Here is a 22,022-nt window from a genome sequence, read left to right on the forward strand (position 1 = left end):
ATAAATAAGACCTTCCACTGACTGATTAATTAGACTCCGTGGTACATGACATTAATAAATGAAGTCTTACATGCTTACAGTACAAATACACAGAAGCTATTGAACCCTAGCTTGAAATAAACATAATTTTGACTGCATACACATATTTCTTTGGTTGACTAATAATTTATGAGTATTAGTAAAATTTCAGCGTTGTGAAAAACAATGTAATTTCTAATTATTTCAATACTTTAATCTGGTTGACTTTGAAACTGAATTCACTGGTGCAAGCTGCATTATGGTTATGTGTTAATGGTGATTTATATTCTTCTCCATTCAAATCACAAATGAAATCTCAACCTGCTTTGTATAATGTTCCAGGACAACTTGTTACTTATTAAAGGGCTATTTTCATGCACCAGACTTCAGAAATGTAAATAAATAAAAGAGTCTGGGAAAGGATATATGAATTGGTAACAATGATTCTATTTTTACAAGCTTTTTTTTTTTTTTTTTTTTTTTTAAATGTGAGGAAACAAAGCGACATTCATCCAGAAACTCTAAGAATAGAATCTAAATCAGGTCCTAACCCATGCAGCAGTGTGGCATGCTTTGAACTGCACTGTAATCTCATGTCTTCCTTTGCTCTAATCCTTTGACTGTGGGGGGTAATTCCTTGGCACAGCACACAAGGCCCTTTTCTATCTATGTTCTAATGATCTATCCAGACTCTCCCCTACAACCGACACCCTGACATGGTAGAGTGTCTCCAAAGTCACAAATCTTTCCTGACCTGATGCTGCTGACTATGGTTATATCCTTCTGTCTAGATGGAACTGCTTCTACTTCTTCACCTAGGACAGTATTCACCCTCTTCTTGGGACCCAGCTCAAGTGTCAGCATCTTATTAAAGCTTTACCCCACCTCCCAGGTGAGGCGCCAGCCCTTCCCACTTGCTTTCTCTAAGTCCTTGCACACGTCTTCACATAGAACAGCCTTCATTGTGCCAGAACTCCTGTTATCTTTATTTATAATTTTAAAAAAATCGAAGTATAATTTACGGTATTTTATTAGTTTCAGGTATATAGCAAAGTGATTCAGTTATACATTCCATTATAGGTCAGTACGAGTTATTGACTATAGGTCCCTGTGCTATACAGTAGGTCCTTGTTGTTTATCTATTTTATATGTAGTCATGTGTATATATTAACCCAAATTCTTTTTTTTTTTTTTGGTCTTTTTATCTTTTTGTCTTTTAGTGCTGTACCAGTGGCAAATGGAGGTTCCCAGGCTAGGGGTAAAATTGGAACTGAGCCGCTGGCCTACATCACAGCCACAGTCACAACAACGCGGGATCTCACGGCAATGCCAGATCCTTAACCCACTGAGGGAGGCCAAGGATCGAACCCACATCCTCATGGATGCTAGTTGGGTTCGCCAACCACTGAGCCATGACGGGAACTCCAATTAACCCCAATTCTTAATTTCTCCAGCCCCCACTATCCCTTTTGGTAACCATAAGTTTTCAATGTCTTTAAGTCTTTTTCGATTTGTAAATAAGTTGTTTTATATTATTTTTTTAGATTTCACTTGTAAGTGATCTCATATGATATTTGTCTTTCTTTGCCTGATTTACTTCACTTAGTATAATAATCTCCAGGTCCATCCATGTTGCTGCAAATGAAATTCTTTAATTCTCGTTTATGGTTGAGAAATATTCCATTGTATATATTTTTACCCATTCCTCTGACATGGACATTTAGGTGGTTTCCATGTTGTGGCTATTGGGAATAGTGTTATGAACATAGGGGCGTGTATTTTTTCAAAGTATAGTTTTGTCTGGACAGATGCCCAGGAGTAGGATTGTAGAATCATATGGTAGCTCTATTTTTAGTTCTTTAAGGAACTTCCATACTGTTCTCCATAGGGCACCAGATCACCTTTGAAAATATTGGTTTCTTCCTCTAGAACCAAGGTTCTCAATACCTAGTGTGCAGAAGCCTCTCAAGGGTACTGCGGTAAAAATGCACACTCTGAGCATTTAAAACCCCATTCTTCATATTCTGATCTGTTGGTCTCATCAGGGGCCCAGAAATCTAATTCCTCACTTGTAGAGGTTTCTGATGCAAAAGTCCAGAGTCACTCTTTGTAGAAACCACATTAATTGTGAATAAATCAAAGTCTGAGTTTTGAATATATAGATGCAGAAATGTGATGTTTAATGAATGTTTGTTGAATAAATGAGCAAGTAGTTTTAAAATATTATGTCATTTCTTTGTAAACAATTTTTAAGGTGCCTGAAGTACAGCCATCGTTCTCATAAAATTATTTTTTATTTAATTTTATTGGAGTATAGTTGACTTACAATATTGTATTAGTTTCAGGTGTACAGAAAAGTGAATCTGTTATACATAAATAAATCCCTTCTTTTTTTCCTATACAGGTTATTACAAACTATTGAGTAGATTTTCCTGTGCTATACATTTTAATTAGTGGTCAATGTCAACTTAAAGGGTGCTACTCAGATGTAAGTGATTATGCATGGAAGGGATAAACAACAAGGTCCTATTATAGCACAAAAACTATATTCAATGTCCTACGATAAATCATAATGCAAAAGAATATTAAAAAGAGTATATACACACATATACATGTATAACTGAGTCACTTTGCTGAACAGCAGAAATTAATGCAATATTATAAATCAACTATATACTTCAATAAAAGGTAAGATGTGCTAATAAGTATAACTAACACGCTTGTTTTAAGAATTAGTCTTCAAAACAGTAGCTCAAAAGCAACAACAGGCTAAATCCAAGGTGAATAGTCACAAAGATCAATGTACATTGTTGCATTTAGGTTAAAAAAAAAAATCAGTTGCAAAGATGCGGGTGGTGTTAGAACTGGCTCAACAGCAGTTCATTTAGGAAGAATCTAGGTTTTCACTTGAAAACAAATTCAGTAAAATCCAATAATGTGACATGGTCACCTGGGAAAATCACATGGTCAGATGATGATGAAGGGCTTTAAAGCCAGAAGCACAGGATGTACTGATGTCATGCCTTCTTACCGGTCAACTCTCATCCGATAAAATGTACCTCAAGATCACTGTGCCACATTTTAGGTTGAACACTTAAAACAACTGGAATATTGTCAGAAGAGAACTAGGGTATTTGGTGAAATGGGAATCATGGGACAGCAAGAACAATTGGGGAAAACATGACTATGTGGGGGACATTCACCCCGGATACTGGTTTCTTACTAACAATCACAAACTCCTAGCTTCACATGAAAACAAGCGATTATCTAGTTCCTGTGTATTGGCTTGGCCGGAGGCTTGCTGATCTAGGCTGGGCTTGGTGGGGAACTGTTCCACGTTGTCTGTGGAGCTGGACTCTGCATGTGGTCACTCTGGAGCTCAGGGTAGGAGCACAGTCATTACCTGGGGAAGCTCTTCCATGGCAACGACAAAAGGGCAAGCGAGAAACACACAGTCCTTTTAAGGTCTAGGCTTAGAAGTGTCATTATTAGTCAAAGCAAGATACATGATGGTGAAGACTCAGGAAAAATACTCTGCCATGTTTTTTGAGAAGGACTGAAAGATCACAGAGCAAAGGGTGTGAACACAGAAGAGGGAAGAACTGTAGTCAAGAGTGCACTGACTACTCCCTGAATTGGATATCTGTAGAAGGACACGATGGTCATAAAGAAAGCCTGAAATGTGGAAGAAAGCTAGATTTATTATGTGTCTAACAGAGCCAGTTAGTGATCAATGAATACAGATGGAGATTACAGGATAGGAGCTAATACTTCAGTTTAAGAGTTTCCTAATAAGCTGAAATGTTAACAAAAAATGGAGTAAAAGGAAGCAATATGGCAAAAGTACAAGGGAACTGGACAGGAATCAGTTCAAAGCTTGGATCTTCTACCTGTTAAGCTATAAGATCCTGGGCAAGGTAAACATTCTGAGTCTTAGTTTCTTTATTTACAACAGAAAGATAAAACTCATTCTATAATATTTACGAAGTAACAAATATAGGCATCTGCACATAACAACTGCACAATATCATGGCAGTTATTACTATTGTTATTAGAGTCTTACTGCCATTGGAAATGGTCAAGTGTTCCCTGACTAGTCCTTGAGATTCCTCTTTTGCATCTTTCCCATGTCTCCTATAATTCAATATTCTAAATATTATACATTAAAAATATATGTCTGCAATTACTTGAATTCCAAATCCAAGAGCTCAGACGTCAAAATTTTTTCTTTAATTGGATGCATGAAATCATTAGGTAACAAAATTCTGACCTGAAAATGACCAGAAGCTATTTATAACTATTTATATCCCACTTAGTTTAATCATTCATATATTTCAATACAATAATACTAATATATTTTTGGCCTGGATGCCACTGGGGGTGATAACGCAATATAGAGCACATGCATTGTATTTCCTTTCCAAATTACAAACAATTATGAATATGAAACATCTGGTCCACAGTGTTGCAACTATAGGACTGTGAACCTGTACTTAGATTCACCAAATTATTTACTATTCTACTTCCAGTACATATAAAACGGCAAGCTCTTAATAAATACTCATGTAATGAAACAGTAATGGAAGACGTTGAGAATTTTATAAAGGGAAATCTAATTATGAAAAGTGAATAGTATCTATTCTTTTTTTAACCCTACTTCACACGCATCTGAGACAAATTCTATTCTTCTTTCTATCCTCTCAGGATCAAAAGTGCCTGGTTTTGGGTGTTCTCACCCTATGACTTAAAGAGCAAAAAGATCCATATTTTTTATATGACTGTGGTGTTACAAGAAAAATACCTCCATTTTTCCTAGTGTGCACATACAAAAAAAAGCAAGACTTGGGTTTTTTATTGTTGTTGTTGGTTTTTTGTTTGTTCGTTTTTTTTTTTTTTTTTGTCTTTTTGCTATTTCTTGGGCCGCTCTCGTGGCATATGGAGGTTCCCAGGCTAGGGGTCTAATCCGAGCTGTAGCCACAGGCCTACGCCAGAGCCACAGCAACGCAGGATCCGAGCCGCGTCTGCAACCTACACCACAGCTCACGGCAATGCCGGATCGTCAACCCACTGAGCAAGGGCAAGTACCGAACCCGCAACCTCATGGTTCCTAGTCGGATTCGTTAACCACTGCGCCACGACGGGAACTCCCTCCTGTTTGTTCGTTTTTGAGAGCAAATTGGCTAAGAAACCAAATAGCAATGAAAGGACAGAAAGGCTTTTCAGGAAAGGGTCAAAATAGCAACAAATGGAGACCTTACTGAGCTCAAGTGACCAAATCGGCCTGAGGCGGAAAAAGGATGATCATAATTTTCTCCAAAGATGAATTTGTTTTACTAAATTCTTGATTTGATGATAACCTCAAATTCTATCCAAATACCATTCTTTTCTTATTTTTATGTGCTGTATCCAGGCTTTCCTGTTTCCTTTCTGTCACGTCAGCTAAAGGCCCTGCCACTCCCAACAATTTTATAATCTGATTCGCCCAAAGGATAGGTAAGTCTTTACTAATGAATCATATTTTCATTTCTTTGTCTTTTCACATGAGGACACTCTTGTCTGGCTAAATTTTATTGACCCAGTTAAATGGCAGCTTGACATCAGTTCTTCTGAGAAGTCTTTGGTACTTTCTCCTTTTTTTAAGTTTTTTTTTTTAATCTTTTTTTATTTTTAAGAGTGGATTTTAAAATGTTATTTAGATTTAATTTCTAACTTTTGGGTATTTTTGCTCAGACCTAAATTACTTTAACTCTATAATTAGGCGCCTCCTGTGTACTCTCAAACCCTCTGGCACATTTGTCTAGCACAGTACTTATCACATGCTATACAGCCATATGCATGTCTGTCTTCCCTCGTTGTCTCCACATAGACCACTCCTGGATTTTAGGACACCCCTCAACAGACCTTGCAGCAGACCTCAGCCATTCTGAAGGACCCCTGGTTATTGTACCCCTGGAAGTGTTTTATGGATATGACTTCTATCTTGATTATTTTGCATGAAGCAGAATTTAGAAGACACAGCTGTGTAGACCTAACAAATATATGGTTACCAAAGGGGACAGGCTGGGGGTCTGGCATATGCACATTGAGGTATATGGAATGACTGGCCAGTAGGGACCTGCAGTACAGCACAGGCACCTCTACCCAATAGTCTGTGATAATGCATACAGGAAAAGAATCTGAAAAGAATGGATGTGTTCACGTATAACTGAATCACTTTGTTGTACAGCAGAAATTATCACAATATTGTAAATCAACTACACTTCAATAAAATGTTTTAAAATGAGAAATTTTTTAAAAAAGTTAAAAAGTTACTAGTATGGTAAAAATCAGGATATTACACTGAAAAAAACTGATGTGTCAAGTTATATTTTCCAAAAATGGCCACAATAACACAGTTCATCCTTGGACCACTGCCAGTCCTCACTGTATGGTGATGTCTTATATCCCTTTCTCTTGAATCTGGCTGGACTCGTGGCTGGGTTGTAACTAACAGAGTGAGGCTAAGTCATAGAAGGTAATGCAACTTCTGTTTTGTTATTTGGGACACTCATATCCAGTGCTCTGAGCTGCCATGCTGTGAGGAAGCCAAGGAGACATGGAGAATATTAAGCTTGAGTATTCCAAATGGCAGCCCCAATTAAGACATCAACTGACATCCAACATCAACAGCTAGATAGACGAGAATTTCCAAATGATTCCAGCTCCCAGCCATTGAGTTAACTTTACCTTTTTAGACTTCCCAGGTGAGGCTCCAGACAAAGAAAAGCAAAACAAGCCATGTCTCCTGTGCCTTGTTAAAACTGAGCATAATAAATACTACTTGGTTTGGGGGTGGTGTTTTTTTTTTTTTGTCTTTTTGTCTTTTTTTGTTGTTGTTGCTATTTCTTGGGCCGCTCCCGCGTCATATGGAGGTTCCCAGGCTAGGGGTTGAATCGGAGCTGTAGCCACCGGCCCACGCCAGAGCCACAGCAACGCGGGATCCGAGCCGCGTCTGCAACCTACACCACAGCTCACTGCAACGCCGGATCGTTAACCCACTGAGCAAGGGCAGGGACCGAACCCGCAACCTCAGGGTTCCTAGTCGGATTCGTTAACCACTGCGCCACGACGGGAACTCCGGTTTTTTTTTTTAAATGCAGGAATATTAACCAGAAAAGCTAGATTTCCAGATTTTATTCAGAAAAAGAAGCCCCAAAAAACTAACAACACTGGGTCCTTTACCCTATGTGAATTATATGGCCTCCTTATCCTAGAGTTGAAAAGAAGATTGTTGCTTAGACAAAGCACGCATTTCCCCCTTTTGCCACAGGCTCCACCACTCCTTACTGTTATACCTTGACAATTACATACATTCATGACCCCTTAAGTATATCAACTCTCTGTTAAATATGTTTCTTTCTTGGTGGAACTAAATTTCTTCATCTACCACGGAAGCCAGACTTTCATCTTGGGTTCTTTAACTCGCCTTAATACCAGACCTTTTGGAAGACCTCAGGTACTTCAAGAGTCTAATAACCTAATACTTCCATTTCTGAAGCTCTGATTGTGTATGGTTTGCCTAACACTTTCCTGTTGAGGGGTGTCTACAGATTTAAACTAATCTGCTGAGGAGAAACAACTGACATTCTGACACACCCTACCTCAATAAATGATGAAGCAGCTTCAGTTACTAACTGGACACCTCTGTAAGTTCTCTTAGGAAATTTGTCATTCAAATGACCAGGAAAAATGATTTTTCTAACTCGTCTTAGTAGAGTCTTAAAAAATGTACCTCAATGTATATATTTAAATACAAACTGATTATATAGGCAAGCAGTTAAGATATCGTCAAAATTAACAAATCAACAAATACAATGAATACATAATGAATAATTTGAAGGAATACATTGTTTCCCTCCTAAAATTAACAACAATTACTCTGGATACTTAAATATGCCAAATGAGAATAACAACAAAATAGTGTGTACCCAGAGCTGGATTCCCATTCTTTTACAGTAAATTCAAACAATACCAAAGGCACTGTTTATACAGAGGTCTATAGATGCATGAGAATGCCATGAACTAGTAGATTAACTGTGGGAAAATATCTCAAATCCAATAAGCATGTGTAAATTCAATCTCATTGTTGACTATAGTTTGAAACATAAGAGAATTGAATTACAAAATGAGGGTGAGTCACTTTATAGCAAGTAGTGACACAAATGAATGGGACAAGCTGTTATAACTTTTATTAAATTACTGGGCAACCACAGGGCCTTACATTTGAATTTTCCCTAGAAGGGTTTTTGTAGACTCAGTTTCAAATGCAAGGAATCACATTAAACTTATAGCCTAAAAATGATAGTTGAATAATTTCATTTTTTTCCTGCTTGGAAGTATCCTTTGGCCAGAGCCCTTTGGAAGCTTGATAATGACTCACTACATTCTTAGTGTGTTAAAGCATATTCTCCCTCCTCTGTTCAGGTGCTTAACACAAGTCTGTTGAATCAATAAATCAATTTAGATTTTCAGATGATATTTATTAGTCTTTATGTCTGAGGCCTCTAGAGTTAGATGTGATTTTGAATCCAACATTTACTACTTGAATGAACATGGGAAAGTCATTAAATGATTTTAAGCTTCACTTTTTCTCTTTCTCACGTTACTGCAAGGATGAAATGACATAAAGGTCCTAAATAATTAGCAGCCAGCACAAAACTGATGTTAGTTATCACGAATCATTAGTCCCAGTGGCCTCTGAACAACAGAGCAGTGGTCCACATCGTGGGGGCTCTGACCCTCGAGGAGCTAAGTTGTGCCGAGGGCCCAAGAAACCAACGGTTCACAAACATATTTATGTTTATTGCATGTTGTGACTTTTTAACTACAAATTCTTTTTCATTAATAAAATACAAATTTATTTAAAAGCATTGCTGTTTCCAAGGCAAATGTACATCATTATTTATATCTTCAAGCAACTGACACTAATATGTACCACGACTAGTCATTGAGGCTTGGTAAACATTTTGGATGTTATACAGGATCTCTTCCATTCCCACCTCCACGCTTCCCTCCAACCTGTTCCAGTCCCAGGTGACTAATGGCAACGCCATCTACTCAGCTGCTCTTATCTTTTGCCTCCTAATGGGTTCAGCCAACGGCAGCAAAGTGAGGTCCGGGTTTTCCCCTCTGAGCTTCCTCTTTGTGGCTTAGCCAAGGCTGCCATTCTGATTCAAAGGGGAGGCCCTGGTCTCGGTCAGGAGGCCTCTCTGACTGCTTTCTGTATTCCTTCCATTCCTAGTTTTGGTGATAACATTGTGTCATGTGGTTTCCTTGTTAAACTCTTCATTTTTCCTAATTTAAGAGTCTCATTTTTTGCCTGCTATGTAGACTCTGATAGTTACAGATATTCCAAGAGGGTCTTCCTTCTAGAAAACTTTGGAAACTACTGCCTCATATCTCAGAGGGACCTACATCTTTGCTCTCCTAGCACAGTCCTCCATTAATCTAGAGAAAAGATGATTGTTTTCTAAGGTTGTGTGAGTTAACACATCTGATTCATGCTTCAAAGAAAGCAAAGCCTTCCATTTTGATATTTGTTTATTACAAACCTACAGTTGGAAATTTATAGTGGAAAATTAGAACTGCTTAACATTTCATATCCAAGGCAAAATCCTGTAAGAATCAAAGATCAGAATTGGTCTTTCGACTTTCATTTGCTGTTTTACTCTTTGTATCTAAATACATGAAAGTTACTTTTTTCTATGTTTGGATTTGGATTGGTATAGATTTTTGTATTGGAAAAAAAAATGGTTGGTAAAGCCTTGTGAATTTATATGATTTCAGAAGATTAATCTCTGAAAATATTAATGACTTTGAGGAGTACTTAAAAATAGGATATCAGAACATGGGCAGAATTTAATATTTGGTCTAATTAAAAGTGTTATCACAGGATGTAATCTGTCTTAAGTCAAAGACATCAAGTAATTGACTTCCCCTGGAAATTTTAATACTAGTCCTGCAATTTGAAACTTGAATCATAAACACATCCATTTTTTTCTTAACTCTTTCTCCTCACGGACACAGAAAAAGATGGTTGGAGACCCCTCACACCATTGTCCCTCTACCAGTCCTTAATGTGTCATTTAATTAAGCTGCCTCCTAAGGAACTTTTAGCAAAGTCCCTTTTCTGATTGACTTGAAATTTTCCATGACTAACAAAACCTTACAAGGCAACTGAGAATTAATTAAAGTTGTTACAGTTTCTGAACTCTAAGTGAACCCTGGTAGGGTTGTTACCTTGTGAACTTCCTTTAGATTCTCTATTGAAGATGACATAATTATTCTCTTTAAGCACCTGCCAGATTCTACTTTATAATCTCCACAAATTCTGTATTCATTTGTGCTGACTAGTAAATTAAAGACCATTTTATCTAAAATTTTTGTATCACAATTCTGCTAAGTCACACATAACCTATTTAACCTTCAAGATTCTAAATCAATATTACTCCTGATTTGACTATGACAATGCCAAAATAATATTCATATTGTTTATAAATGAAGAAGTTTTATGCTCATAATGCTTCTCTTTATTCCACTTCTTTAGAAACTTTCTCCGTTTCTTTCCATAAATGCAAATAATATTTTAAAAATTCCAATTAAAGAGCTACCACTTGAAAAAGAAACAATTCCAGACTGATTCTTGTAGAAAATGATCTTCCTTCACTTTTAGCTCCTAATACTTGATTACAGTAGCTGTTTCACTTATATTAATTTATATACACAAACAACTTGAATATAACTCCTCCTTCAACAAATTATTAGGAGGAAATGTTAAAGTATATTTAACAATTGAAAAATAAGTATTATCACTGTATAATGACTATACTCTCTGGTACAAGTAATCATTTAGTAAGTGCTTATTTAACTAAAATGTTAACCTGACTCTCTGTTGGAATAGTTAAATCAATAGAAGTAATCTAAAGGTAGGAATTTAGTTCATTACATAATATATTTTCTCAGTGTTTACCCAGTTCTGTTACAAATTGGTATTATATTTAAATATTCTTCCTCATAAAGTTTTCTGAAATAATAGGGCTTAATTTCATGCATTCATTAACACAATCATTTATTTTTCATTCATTTATTCAACAAATCTTTATTGAGAACTTCTCATGCACCAGATTATACCCTAGACTTGAGTATATGTTTTGATTAAAATGGGTTTTTTATCTTATAACATATAACATTAATATTATTGTAACTAATTTCATCACCTGCTTTCTTTATTCCTCTAGTATGCTTTATCCCCATCATGTAGGTACATCTTAGACCTGACATGCATGCATTCAACAAGCATCTATTCAGCACATATTCTATGAAAAGACTCAATGCAAAGTGCTGTTAGGAACATGAAGGTGCAACAGATTAGGATCCTCGGCAAGTATCAAGGGTAATAGGGACATGTTCATCAATGATCCCAACACAAGGCAGAGAGACAATGTGCCATGGACAAGTAAAGATATGATGCTGTTGGAATTCAGGATAGAAACAGTAATTCAAAATAAAGGATTAAAGAAAGAATTTTAGACGACTTGGTTTTTGAACTGGGTCTAGGAGGATGGTAAGAATCTAGAAAATTGAATGGGGTATAATCCCCAATTTTTTCTTCTTCCTTATGTCCTAGGGAGACTCAAACCCACCAAACTCACTAAAATAAAGATGCAAAAGAGCTCCTCACTTTCAGAAAATTACTTCAAATTCCTATAAGTTGAATATAGCTCTGTAGAGCTACATCAAGGCATTTTACCCTATTCTAGTAGGGTTTGCAGTGTGTGGTAGTTGTGTTTTCTGCCAAATAGTTTTTGAAACAAGTTATAGAATTTTATTATCACTATTTTTATGCACTAATATATTATGATGGAATAGAAATTTAATTGAAAATATTAGCAAATGTTTTAAATATGTAGCAAATCTTCAAACAAGGCTCTATTTAGTGTCTGTGATGTGACACAAAACTTTCACACATCCTAAGTAACTGCTGTGCCCAAATACTAATTGGAAAATTAAGATACTACCTGAAGTGAAAGCTCTTGGCTCATGATGTCTTTTTCATTTACCCTACTGTAAAATAACCAGTGACCCAAAGTTGAAAATGATCATTTTCATAACAGTATCTTAAGTTATGCTGATTTTTAAAGGTATCTGTTCATACTCTTTTTTTCCCTAATTGCCTGAGAGTGGTCTCCCTAAATAGAATTCCCTTTCACTCCTTTCATTATGCTATCCCTCAGGCCATGAAAAATTCACTCTTACGTCATATTTGCAGATTTCCTTCACTCCACAATGACCTTAAAGTGGTTTCTTTCTTTGCCACCTCCCTCCTCCAACTATTACTTAATGCATCCAAATCTCTTTGGGTGCTAATAAAGTTGATCAATAAATGGTCAGTGATATAATGAGTTTGTCACAAGTAGTCCTATCTGTTTCTGTCAATCACATATAGGGGAAAATCATTTAAGTAATTATCATGTGGATTCCATCTACTTTCCCAATAAATTTGTAACTTATTTTCAGAAAAACACTTAGGTGATTGATTTTTCTAAAGATGTATTTGTTTTAGGTCAACTTTATTCATAATTCTAAATATAGGAAGAACTCAAATGTCCTTCAACTGGTGAATGAGAAAACTGGGGCACATCCATACAATGAAAGGCTCCCCCATGGAAAAAAGAAGAGAATGCTGATACACACAACACATGAATATGTATTGGATGCATAAAAAGTGACACTAGAAATGTTACATTTTGTATTGCTTCTACTTATATGACATTGTAGACAAGGCAAAATTGCAGTGACAGAAAGAGAATTAAGAGAATTATAGTGCCCAGGGCCTGGGATGTGGAAAAAGTTGACTCTAAAGAGCAAAAGGAAACTTCTGGGATGGTTAAAATGCCTATGTCATAATTGTGGTGGTGGTTACATGGTAGTTTGTATTGGCCAAACTTATACAACTGTACCTTAAATGGGCACAATTTACCCTATGTAAATAGTACTTCAATATACCTAACTTAAAAAAAAGTGAAAACTCATTGGTATCACAAATTTGGGATCGATATAAAGAGATTTATTCAATAATGACTAAGATATGGATGGCCAACATGCATATGAAAAAATGCTCAGTATCAGTAATTATTAGAGAAATACAAATCAAACCTATGGTGAGGTACCACCTCACACCAGTGAGAATGGCCATCATTAATAAGTCAACAAATAACAAGTGCTGGAGAGGGTGTGGAGAAAAGGGACCCTCCTCCACTGTTGGTGGGAATGTAAATTGGTACAACCACTATGGAAAAAAAGTATGGAGGTACCTTAGAAAACTAAATATAGAACTACCATATCATGTAGCAATTCCACTGCTGGGCATATATCCAGACAAAACTTTCACTGAAAAAGATACATGCACCCCTATGTTCATAGCAGCACTATTTACAATAGCCAAAACATGGAAACAACCTAAATGTTCATTGACAGATGAATGGACTAAGAAGATGTGGTGTATATATATATATAATGGAATACTACTCAGCCATAAAAAAGACAAACTAATGCCATTTGCAGCAACATGGATGGATCTAGAGACTCATACTAAGTGAAGTAAGCCACAAAGAAAAAGACAAATACCATATGATAACAGTTACTTGTGGAATCTAAAATATGCAACATATGATCCTATGTAAAAATAATAAATAAGCAAACAACAACAACAACAACAAAAATAGAAACAGATCATGGCCAAGAAGAGCAGACTTGGAGTTTCCAAGGGGGAAAGGGGAGGGAGTAGGATGGATAGGTGTTTTGGGGGTTTGGGGGATGCAAATTATTATATTTGGAATGGATGGGCAATAGGATCCTACTGCAGAGCGCAGGGAAATGTATGTGATTGGGTCACTTTTTGGTACAACAAAACCTGATGAAACATTGTAAATCAATAATGATGATAATAATAATATGTTTAGGAAATAATTTTCCATCAAGAAAGGAAAGGAATTCTTGATTCTATAAGATATTTTAATTTTCTTCTTTCCATAGAACAATATCATTTGTTTTACAAATGAAAAAAGGCCACATTGAATAAGTACCTTATTTTTTATTGTTGTCTTAATTGTGAATTCTATAAATGGTCTCTAAAATAACAGTATTTTTATTAAACACAAACTTATTTAATGAGTTGATTGGTTATGATATCATCTAGTCTTAAAATAACACACTATTATTTCCTTATTGGCGATTGCAAGATTATTATCTTTTACCTCTCATGGTCTAGTAAGCACTTAATAATTCAAAAGACAATGGATAAAAACCACTGCTAGAAACTTTCACATAATATAACTGATATTCAGATATAAGAAACAAAATAGCAGGACTGGAAAGCATCCTGGGAAGGGTGCTTTAGACAGCATATGCCTTACCTTTGCGCTTGGGTGGCATAGCTGTTATCATAAGTCTCATAGGTCTGGTCATCGTATTCACCCCCGTAGCCATCATCATAACCCTGAGGCAGAAAATGGTAGAGAGATGGATTAGCAATCAATTTGAGTTAACTGTGATCTGTTTTTGTTAGTGAGATTTTATATAATGTGATCTCAATTTAGGTTTTATGTTTGGCTAATTATTCTGCATTACATTTTACTAGTTAACAATTTCCATACAGTGTTGAGTAATACTTGTTGAATCATGGGTCAGGTTCTAATATTTAATTATTAAACTCAGCATATCATTGAATTAGCAATACCTGCTCTATGACTTATTTAGAATTTTGATCCATACTAATAAGACAATTTAAGAAATCCAAAATACATTTAAAAAATATTGAGTAGATAAAAATAATTATGATAACGTAATGGTGACATTATCATATCTGTTATGATCCCATTGGAATTTTTTCCCCTTTTAATAATCATAATTAGGATTAAAACTAAAATTCTAAATCCTTAAATTGTGGTCAGTAGAGAGTATGTAGCAATTATTATTTAATAAAAGGGAAAAAAGAAAGGAAAAAGGCAAAGCAGACAAGAATAAAGGAAACAAGAAAAAAAGGAAAAAGGAGGGGAGGAAGGAAGAAACAAAAGAAAAAGAATTGAAATATAAACCCAAACACCTATGGTCAACTAATCTATGACAAAGGAGGCAAGAAAATACAGTGGAAGAAAGTCTCTTAAGTAAATGGTTCTGGAAAAACTGGATAGCTATGCAAAAACACACTCATATGCAAAAATAAACTCAAAATAGATTAAAGACCTAAATATAAGGTGAGATACTATAAAACTTCTAGAGGAAAATATTGCCAGAATGTTCTTTGACATAAATCATAGCAACATCTTGTTTGATCCACCTCCTAGAATAAGGACAATAAAAACAAAAATGAACCAATGGGACCTAATTAAACTCAAAATCTTTTGCATAGCAAAGGAAACCATAAAAAGAAAAGAAAAGACAACACGCAGAGTGGGAGAAAATCTTTGCAAATGATATAATAGACAAGTGCCTAATCTCCAAAATATGCAAACAGCTCATACAACTCAACAACAACAAAAAACAAACAACCAATTAAAAAATGAGCAGGAGATATAAATAGACTTTTCTCCAAAGAAGACATCTGATTGGCCAGCAGGCACATGAAAAAATGCTCAATATCACTAATTATTAGAGAAATGCAAGTCAAAACTGCAATGAGGTGCCAGCACAATTCACAATAGCCAAGACGTGGAAACAACCTAAATGGTCATCAACAGACAAATGGATAAAGAAGATTTGGTACACATACACAATGGAATACTACTCAGCCATAAAGAAGAACAAAATAATGCTGGATTCCACTAGAGATTCTCATATTAAGTGAACAAGTCAGAAAAAGAAAGAAATAGCATATGATATCACTTATACGTGGAATCTAAAATGTGGCACAAATGATCCTACCTATGAGACAGAAAGAGATCACGGACATGGAGAGCAGACTGTGGTTGCGGGGGTTGGGGGGGAGGTGGGAGGAAGTGGGATAGATGGGGAGTTCTGGATTGGTAGATGCAAAGTATTACATTTAGAATGGATGAGCAGTGAGGTCCTACTATACAGCACAGGGAACTATGTCCAGTCTCTTGGGGTAGAACATGACTGACGATAGTATGAGAAAAAGAATGTATGTGTATATGTGTGTGTGTGTATACATATAAGACTGCACCATACATATATATAATTGACAAAACACTGTAAATCATCTATACTCTAATAGAAAAATAAAAACGAAAAAAGACATTTTATTTTATTGTGAATTCTATGGCTTTTAAATCTCATGACTACAATTATATTGTGCGGTGGATTAATTATCTGACTAAACTCATGCTAACAAAGCTAATCCAGATTTGCGACTGCAGAATGCAAGCTAGCAAATACACACTCCATCTATGGAGTGATTTGGTTTTATTTCCCATGTGTTCATTGACCTTTTCTAAACTCTAGCCACCCATCTTGGTTACTCCCCACTTCTGAGGAAATATTTAGCTTTTCTGCTGCTGGACATTAACGGGTGCATCGCTTCCCCCCTGCACTGTTCTTCTGACCCACCCACCAACTCATAAGTTAATTTCTGTCTGAGGGCTTGTGAATCTCTCTCCTTAATGTTTCCAGAAATTTTTAAAAAATTAGCTTCATTCATCTTCATTTCCTACTCAGGACTCAAAAACTTCCAACAGGAGGCAAGCAAGTTTTGTTTTGTCTTGTTTCCCCACCCACCATCCTCCTTTTTCGGTGTGTGTTTGTGTCCTACAGCAAGGAGCTAGGATAGCCTCGGAGGGGAAAGTGCATGTCTTCAGGTCCTCCAACCTCATGATTTCCCTTCCCGTCTACTCCCATCTGTCAATGCTACTGATGTCTAAAGGCCATTAATATTGCATGACCTTTAGGAAGATTTTCCTGCTCCTATCAAGCATACGGTAACCCTCTCCCCTCCGAATTCTAATAGCCTGTTGTTTTCTTCTCACTGCTACCCAGAATATCAAAACATGTACCATATTTATTTTTCTACAATTTTCTTTCCTCAGAATTTAAGCTCCTGAAGAGCAAGTTAATCACTTTTTTTATGCTCCTAGTACTTAGCATAGTATATTCCATAGAGTATTCATTCAATAAATATATATATTGGACTTTTTTTTTTTTTTTTTTTTGGCCACAGCCACATCATGCAGAAGTTCCAGGGCCAGGGACTGAACCCACACCACAGCCGTGGCCTGAGCCACAGCAGTGGCAATGCCAGATCCTTAACCCACTGAGCCACCAGAGAACTCCTTGTTGGAATTTTGAATTATCACAAAGGAGACTATTCTCATCCAGTGCGGATGAGATATGGATTGACTGAAATCAATCACCCCTAAAAGGGGAATATTACAAATGATCAGTAGATATTAGTATTATCTCAATTTATGAAGAAGAGCTTTACCATTTCACCTGTGGAAGATTATTACATTTTCTTTCCTCATTTATATCTTCACTTAAAAAAAATCTTAACACAGAAAATCAACAGAATAGATAGAAATCTTTCCTGGAAACCCACAATTTTGGAAAGAATGCAGTTTAGTGGTCTTTAAATACCTGTGCTTTTGTAAAACAGAAAGAAAGTGTGGATACTTAATTTATTTTCATTTTCTAAGCTTTGACATAAACATTTATGTGGTTTTCTTAGGATCATGCTAGTAACGTTCTAAGGTAAGTTCCTAAAATAAATATATTCTCTAGAGGGCCAGGCAGTATCCTCAAGAGATTCAAATTAAATATGGTAATATAACTAAAAAATCAAAACGTGAAAGAACGAAAATTCTAATCTTTTTTTCCCCCACTTTTGCTCCATATTTTCTGCTGTTGCCTTTGAGGAAATTCCTGGAAGCTTATGTCTGAGCCTGTTAGCACATTTCTACTAAAAAAATAATTATTTTAGAGACTACCTATGTTACCAGGGTCTCTAAGTAGAATTCCCTAAAGAATAAAGGGTACTGATGTACTAGCAAAAAAAAAAAAAAACCTTCCTCTATAATTAAAAGTTTTAACTTTATTTCCTTCTAGCTGAGGACAGATGGTTTGGCATCTCTGTTTCTCTCTTTCTCTCTGTTTCTTTCTCTCTGTTTCTTTCTCTCTCACACACACACACACATGCCCAAGGAGATAAGATTCATTTCTTTCAGAGCATGAAGAATATTCCTTTTATTTAGAATATCTTCATGTTAGTTTCTTTATTTGAGCCAAATAATAGCAGATTCTCATAGAATTGTTAGTAAACGCAGTATTTGGCTATTTCCTATATCTTCACCAAATCCTCTACCATTTGCGTAAGGTCCTATACAAAATGTAGGCCTGATGTGAAGGCCTGAGAAAGCAAGAAAGAAGAGAACAAGTTCTTTGTGGTGTCCTGTGAATTATAGATCATGTTATACATTTGAGTATTGGGCACTGCAGCATATAGGATGCATGCATTTTACCATAAACACATAGTTGTACAAAACCAGACCTTTCAAATCTGCTTTGGAAAAATGTATTTCTCTCCCCAAATAAGCTACTAATTTAAAGGAGGTCATTTTTGATCAAAACACCTCTTCTTGAACTCTAATTTCTGCACCAATTTTGGATTTTCAAAACTAAAAAAGACTTGCTTTTAAAAAACTTAAAATAATAGTAATTCATCTGATTTAAAATAATTATCTTAAAATAATAGTGATTACTTAATTACTTAAAGTAATCATAATTACTTTACTTAAAATAATCATAATTCATCACTGAATTATTTATTTTCCTGGCAATAGAGATAAAAGAAAAATAAGACATAATTCCCGACTTTTAGACAATCTCAGCCAGTGATGTTTGTTTAACAGATATCTCTCTGAAACAACTGTATGCATATGAATGTTTGTGTGTGTGTATAATGCCATTATAAATTTTACTGACATAAAGCACACTACCTACAAATAAAAACAAAATTTTACATTTAATTTATATTTAAAATAAAATTTATATTTTGCTCATATTAAAAATAAAATTTGTATTACTCAATTTAGAGCTAAAATATAGAATTTGTTGTAAGTTCTGTACACATGCAACTTCCATGCGACTTCTATTTCTTGAAAAATTCACTATCAGAGGCATGTGTACATTCCCAGGCCAGGGATTGAACCCAGACCCACAGCAGTTAACAGAGCCACAGCAGTGACAACACCAGATCCATAACCCACTGAACCACTAGGGATCTCCAAAAAATTCATTATCAGTTTTTATAATGCAGTTGTTATAGTAACATCATAACAAATCATAGCACAAATAAATACTTGATTTCTATTCAGCAGAGACAGTCCTGTATGATGAACATGTATAATTCTGATGTTAATGTCACTTGAAATTTTTATTTATGTTGGCAGGCAAATTTAAATGGAAACCTCGGGAAAAAAAATATATCAGAACTATACTCATTTGTCACTGATTTGAGCAACTTTGTTCTGAATTAGAACATAATTAGTATGCAATTAAAGTTTTTCATACTAGGAGAATATTTCCTCAGTTTTGTGTTGTAGTCACAACATAAAGGCTATAGACATAATAAACTTTCAAGTTAAATCTGCATTTTTAACATTTTCTGCATAGTTTACTTGTCTACATAATCATAGTAACAAAAGGTCAAATCCTGACTTTTAGCATTTGCCAATATCTGTGGTGTAAATACCATAGCTCATTTCAAACCATGGACATGACATCCTTAAAAACAGATTTGGGTAGAGATAAACAGTGGCACATCATTATATACTATTCCCACCACACAAACTAACAGATATAACCTCAAGCATAAATTGTAATGATGATAATGAGGAGTTTTTAAATATTAGCCCCTTGTCTTTAATATAACTTAAGTGTGTTTGTATGATTTATTATTATTATTACTTCTTTTTAATGCCACACCCATGGCATATAGAGGTTCCCAGGCTAGGAGTCGAATTGGAGCTGTAGCCACTGGCCTACACACAGCCACAGCAACGCATAATCCGAGCCGCATCTGTGAGCTACATACACCACAGCTCACAGCAACGCTGGATCCTTAACCCACTGAGAAAGGCCAGGGATCAAACCTGCGTCCTCACGGACGCTCGTCTGATTTGTTTCCACTGAGCCACAATGGGAACTCCTTTTTTTAAAAGAAAATTTATTTTTTAATTATGGAGGTACTTAACAACCAATTCACAAAGTTCCTGGACTTTTACAAAGGATCTCATGACCCAGCAGAAGTCAGATCCAGGACACCATTGTTCCCCTAGAGGAGACCAATAGGTATGTGAAAAATTGAAATACCAGTGGACAATGCTTCAACAGGTTATGTAGCAGGGAGCTATGAGAACAGTTGGAAGGAATGCCTAAATCTGCCTGAGGGTTTAAGGTGGAATTTCTCAGGCAAAGCCTTATCGGAGGTGATTATTTTGTAGACAGATATGTTTTCTAGATGGACAAGTGGGTAGTTTGAGAGCATTCCAATTTTCAAGGGTGACTGCATGGCACCATGAAAAAAAAATGTGGTGAACTGCTCATAGCTGTGTCTAACTACAGCACAGAAGCTCTAAGAAATGGTAGGCAGTTGGGCTAAAGAAGCAGTTAAGAGTTAAGTCTGAAGTGCTTCCCATGACACAACAAGGAGTTTATTTGTACCCTATAGGCAAGGAAGTCACAGAAAGATTTCAAGCAGTGGAATGACAATATATAGATCTGCATTTTGCTACATCCATTTGACTCTAAAAACTCCAAGGATTTTGGTTCTAGGTTCCATTTTTCCTTCTACTTTCTTGAATGTGTTCATCATAGTTACTATAAAACCCCAACATTTGAATCACTTGTGCCTTTATTTTTCCTCTTTGTTTTTGTTGATTTGATATAATCTTTAACACGCCTTATAATTGTCTACTGAATTCTTGATGTTGTGTAAGGAAATGCTTTGGCCTGACGGTCTGTTCTTCTAAAGAGGATTATGTGTTCCCCTGGCAGGCAGGTAGAAGAGCAGCAGGTAATCTCGATGGCATGGAGATGGTTGGAGGCAACTGGATCTAGGAGTTTGAAGCTTAGGCAGTCTTGTCTACAAACATAGCTCTGGAAGTGATCAGCATATAGATGACAGTTGAAATAACAACCACTGTTCAGGGGGTCTACTGGGAGGAGAAACGTAGGCTACATCATGCTCTCCTTGAATCCAGTGTTATAAGCTCCACTTCCAGTCTTTAAATGACCTTTATCTCACTAGAAAATAAAGGCACCCCCTGTAATAAATATAATCTTTTTTTTTCCCAAGAAGATCCCATTTTTAAAAAAGTCTTAAATTTATAAAAAGATGTTATTTCTCCAAAAGCCTGTTGTGAAATCTCCGGGCCAGTGTGTTTTTAACGTTGCCCTGTAAGGCTTTCTTGCTGTACCAGGTGTATGCTATTGCCCAAGAGATATCAAATCAAAAATTCTTACAAAAATAGAAGAATAAACAGAATACATATTATATTTCCTCCAGATACAGTTTTTCTAGTCAGCACTCAATTATGAAATTTTTGAAAATTTCTTGTAATTCAGGAAAGAGAATTACCACACAAATTAATTTAAAACATCTCTTACTGCATATTTTGCAGAACATATGCTTTCAAAATATTATGTTACTGGCAATTTGGCTAATTGATATCATGTTGTATTTATCTATTTAAACAGTTTAGTTCGATCATATAAAATTTCCATTTTTTTAGGTACAAAAATATTTGAACCTGCGGTTAAACCTTATACTAACATTAAAAACTATAAAACTGACATGTTTGTCAGCTAAAGAGAAGTAAAGCTGTCTTGTGATACTAGCAAGTTATCGTGGCTTCCAGAAGAAAATCTTTTCTGAAATTTAAATGATATGAAATGCCATCTTGACTCTGTAATATATCCATACTTTCTTCGAAGAATTTTAAATTTAATAGGCC

The 22,022-nt window shown here is 35.7% G+C and overlaps 1 protein-coding gene across 5 annotated transcripts in view; it reads right to left on the reverse strand.

Annotated features, from left to right (window-relative positions):
• Positions 1-22,022, reverse strand: part of KHDRBS2 (KH RNA binding domain containing, signal transduction associated 2) — a 523,676-nt gene that overhangs the window by 43,825 nt on the left and 457,829 nt on the right. For all 5 annotated transcript variants that reach the window (XM_084966947.1, XM_084966946.1, XM_084966945.1 and 2 more), the window contains one exon: positions 14,472-14,554. In XM_084966947.1, the coding sequence (XP_084823073.1) occupies positions 14,472-14,554 (83 nt within the window). The remainder of the gene's footprint in view (positions 1-14,471; positions 14,555-22,022) is intronic.

Source organism: Sus scrofa, chromosome 7 (genome assembly GCF_054392235.1).
Source record: "Sus scrofa isolate SSC_HxYL_T2T_F1_AM1 chromosome 7, Sscrofa_HxYL_maternal_Yorkshire_Landrace_v2.0, whole genome shotgun sequence".
Lineage (NCBI taxonomy): Eukaryota > Metazoa > Chordata > Mammalia > Artiodactyla > Suidae > Sus > Sus scrofa.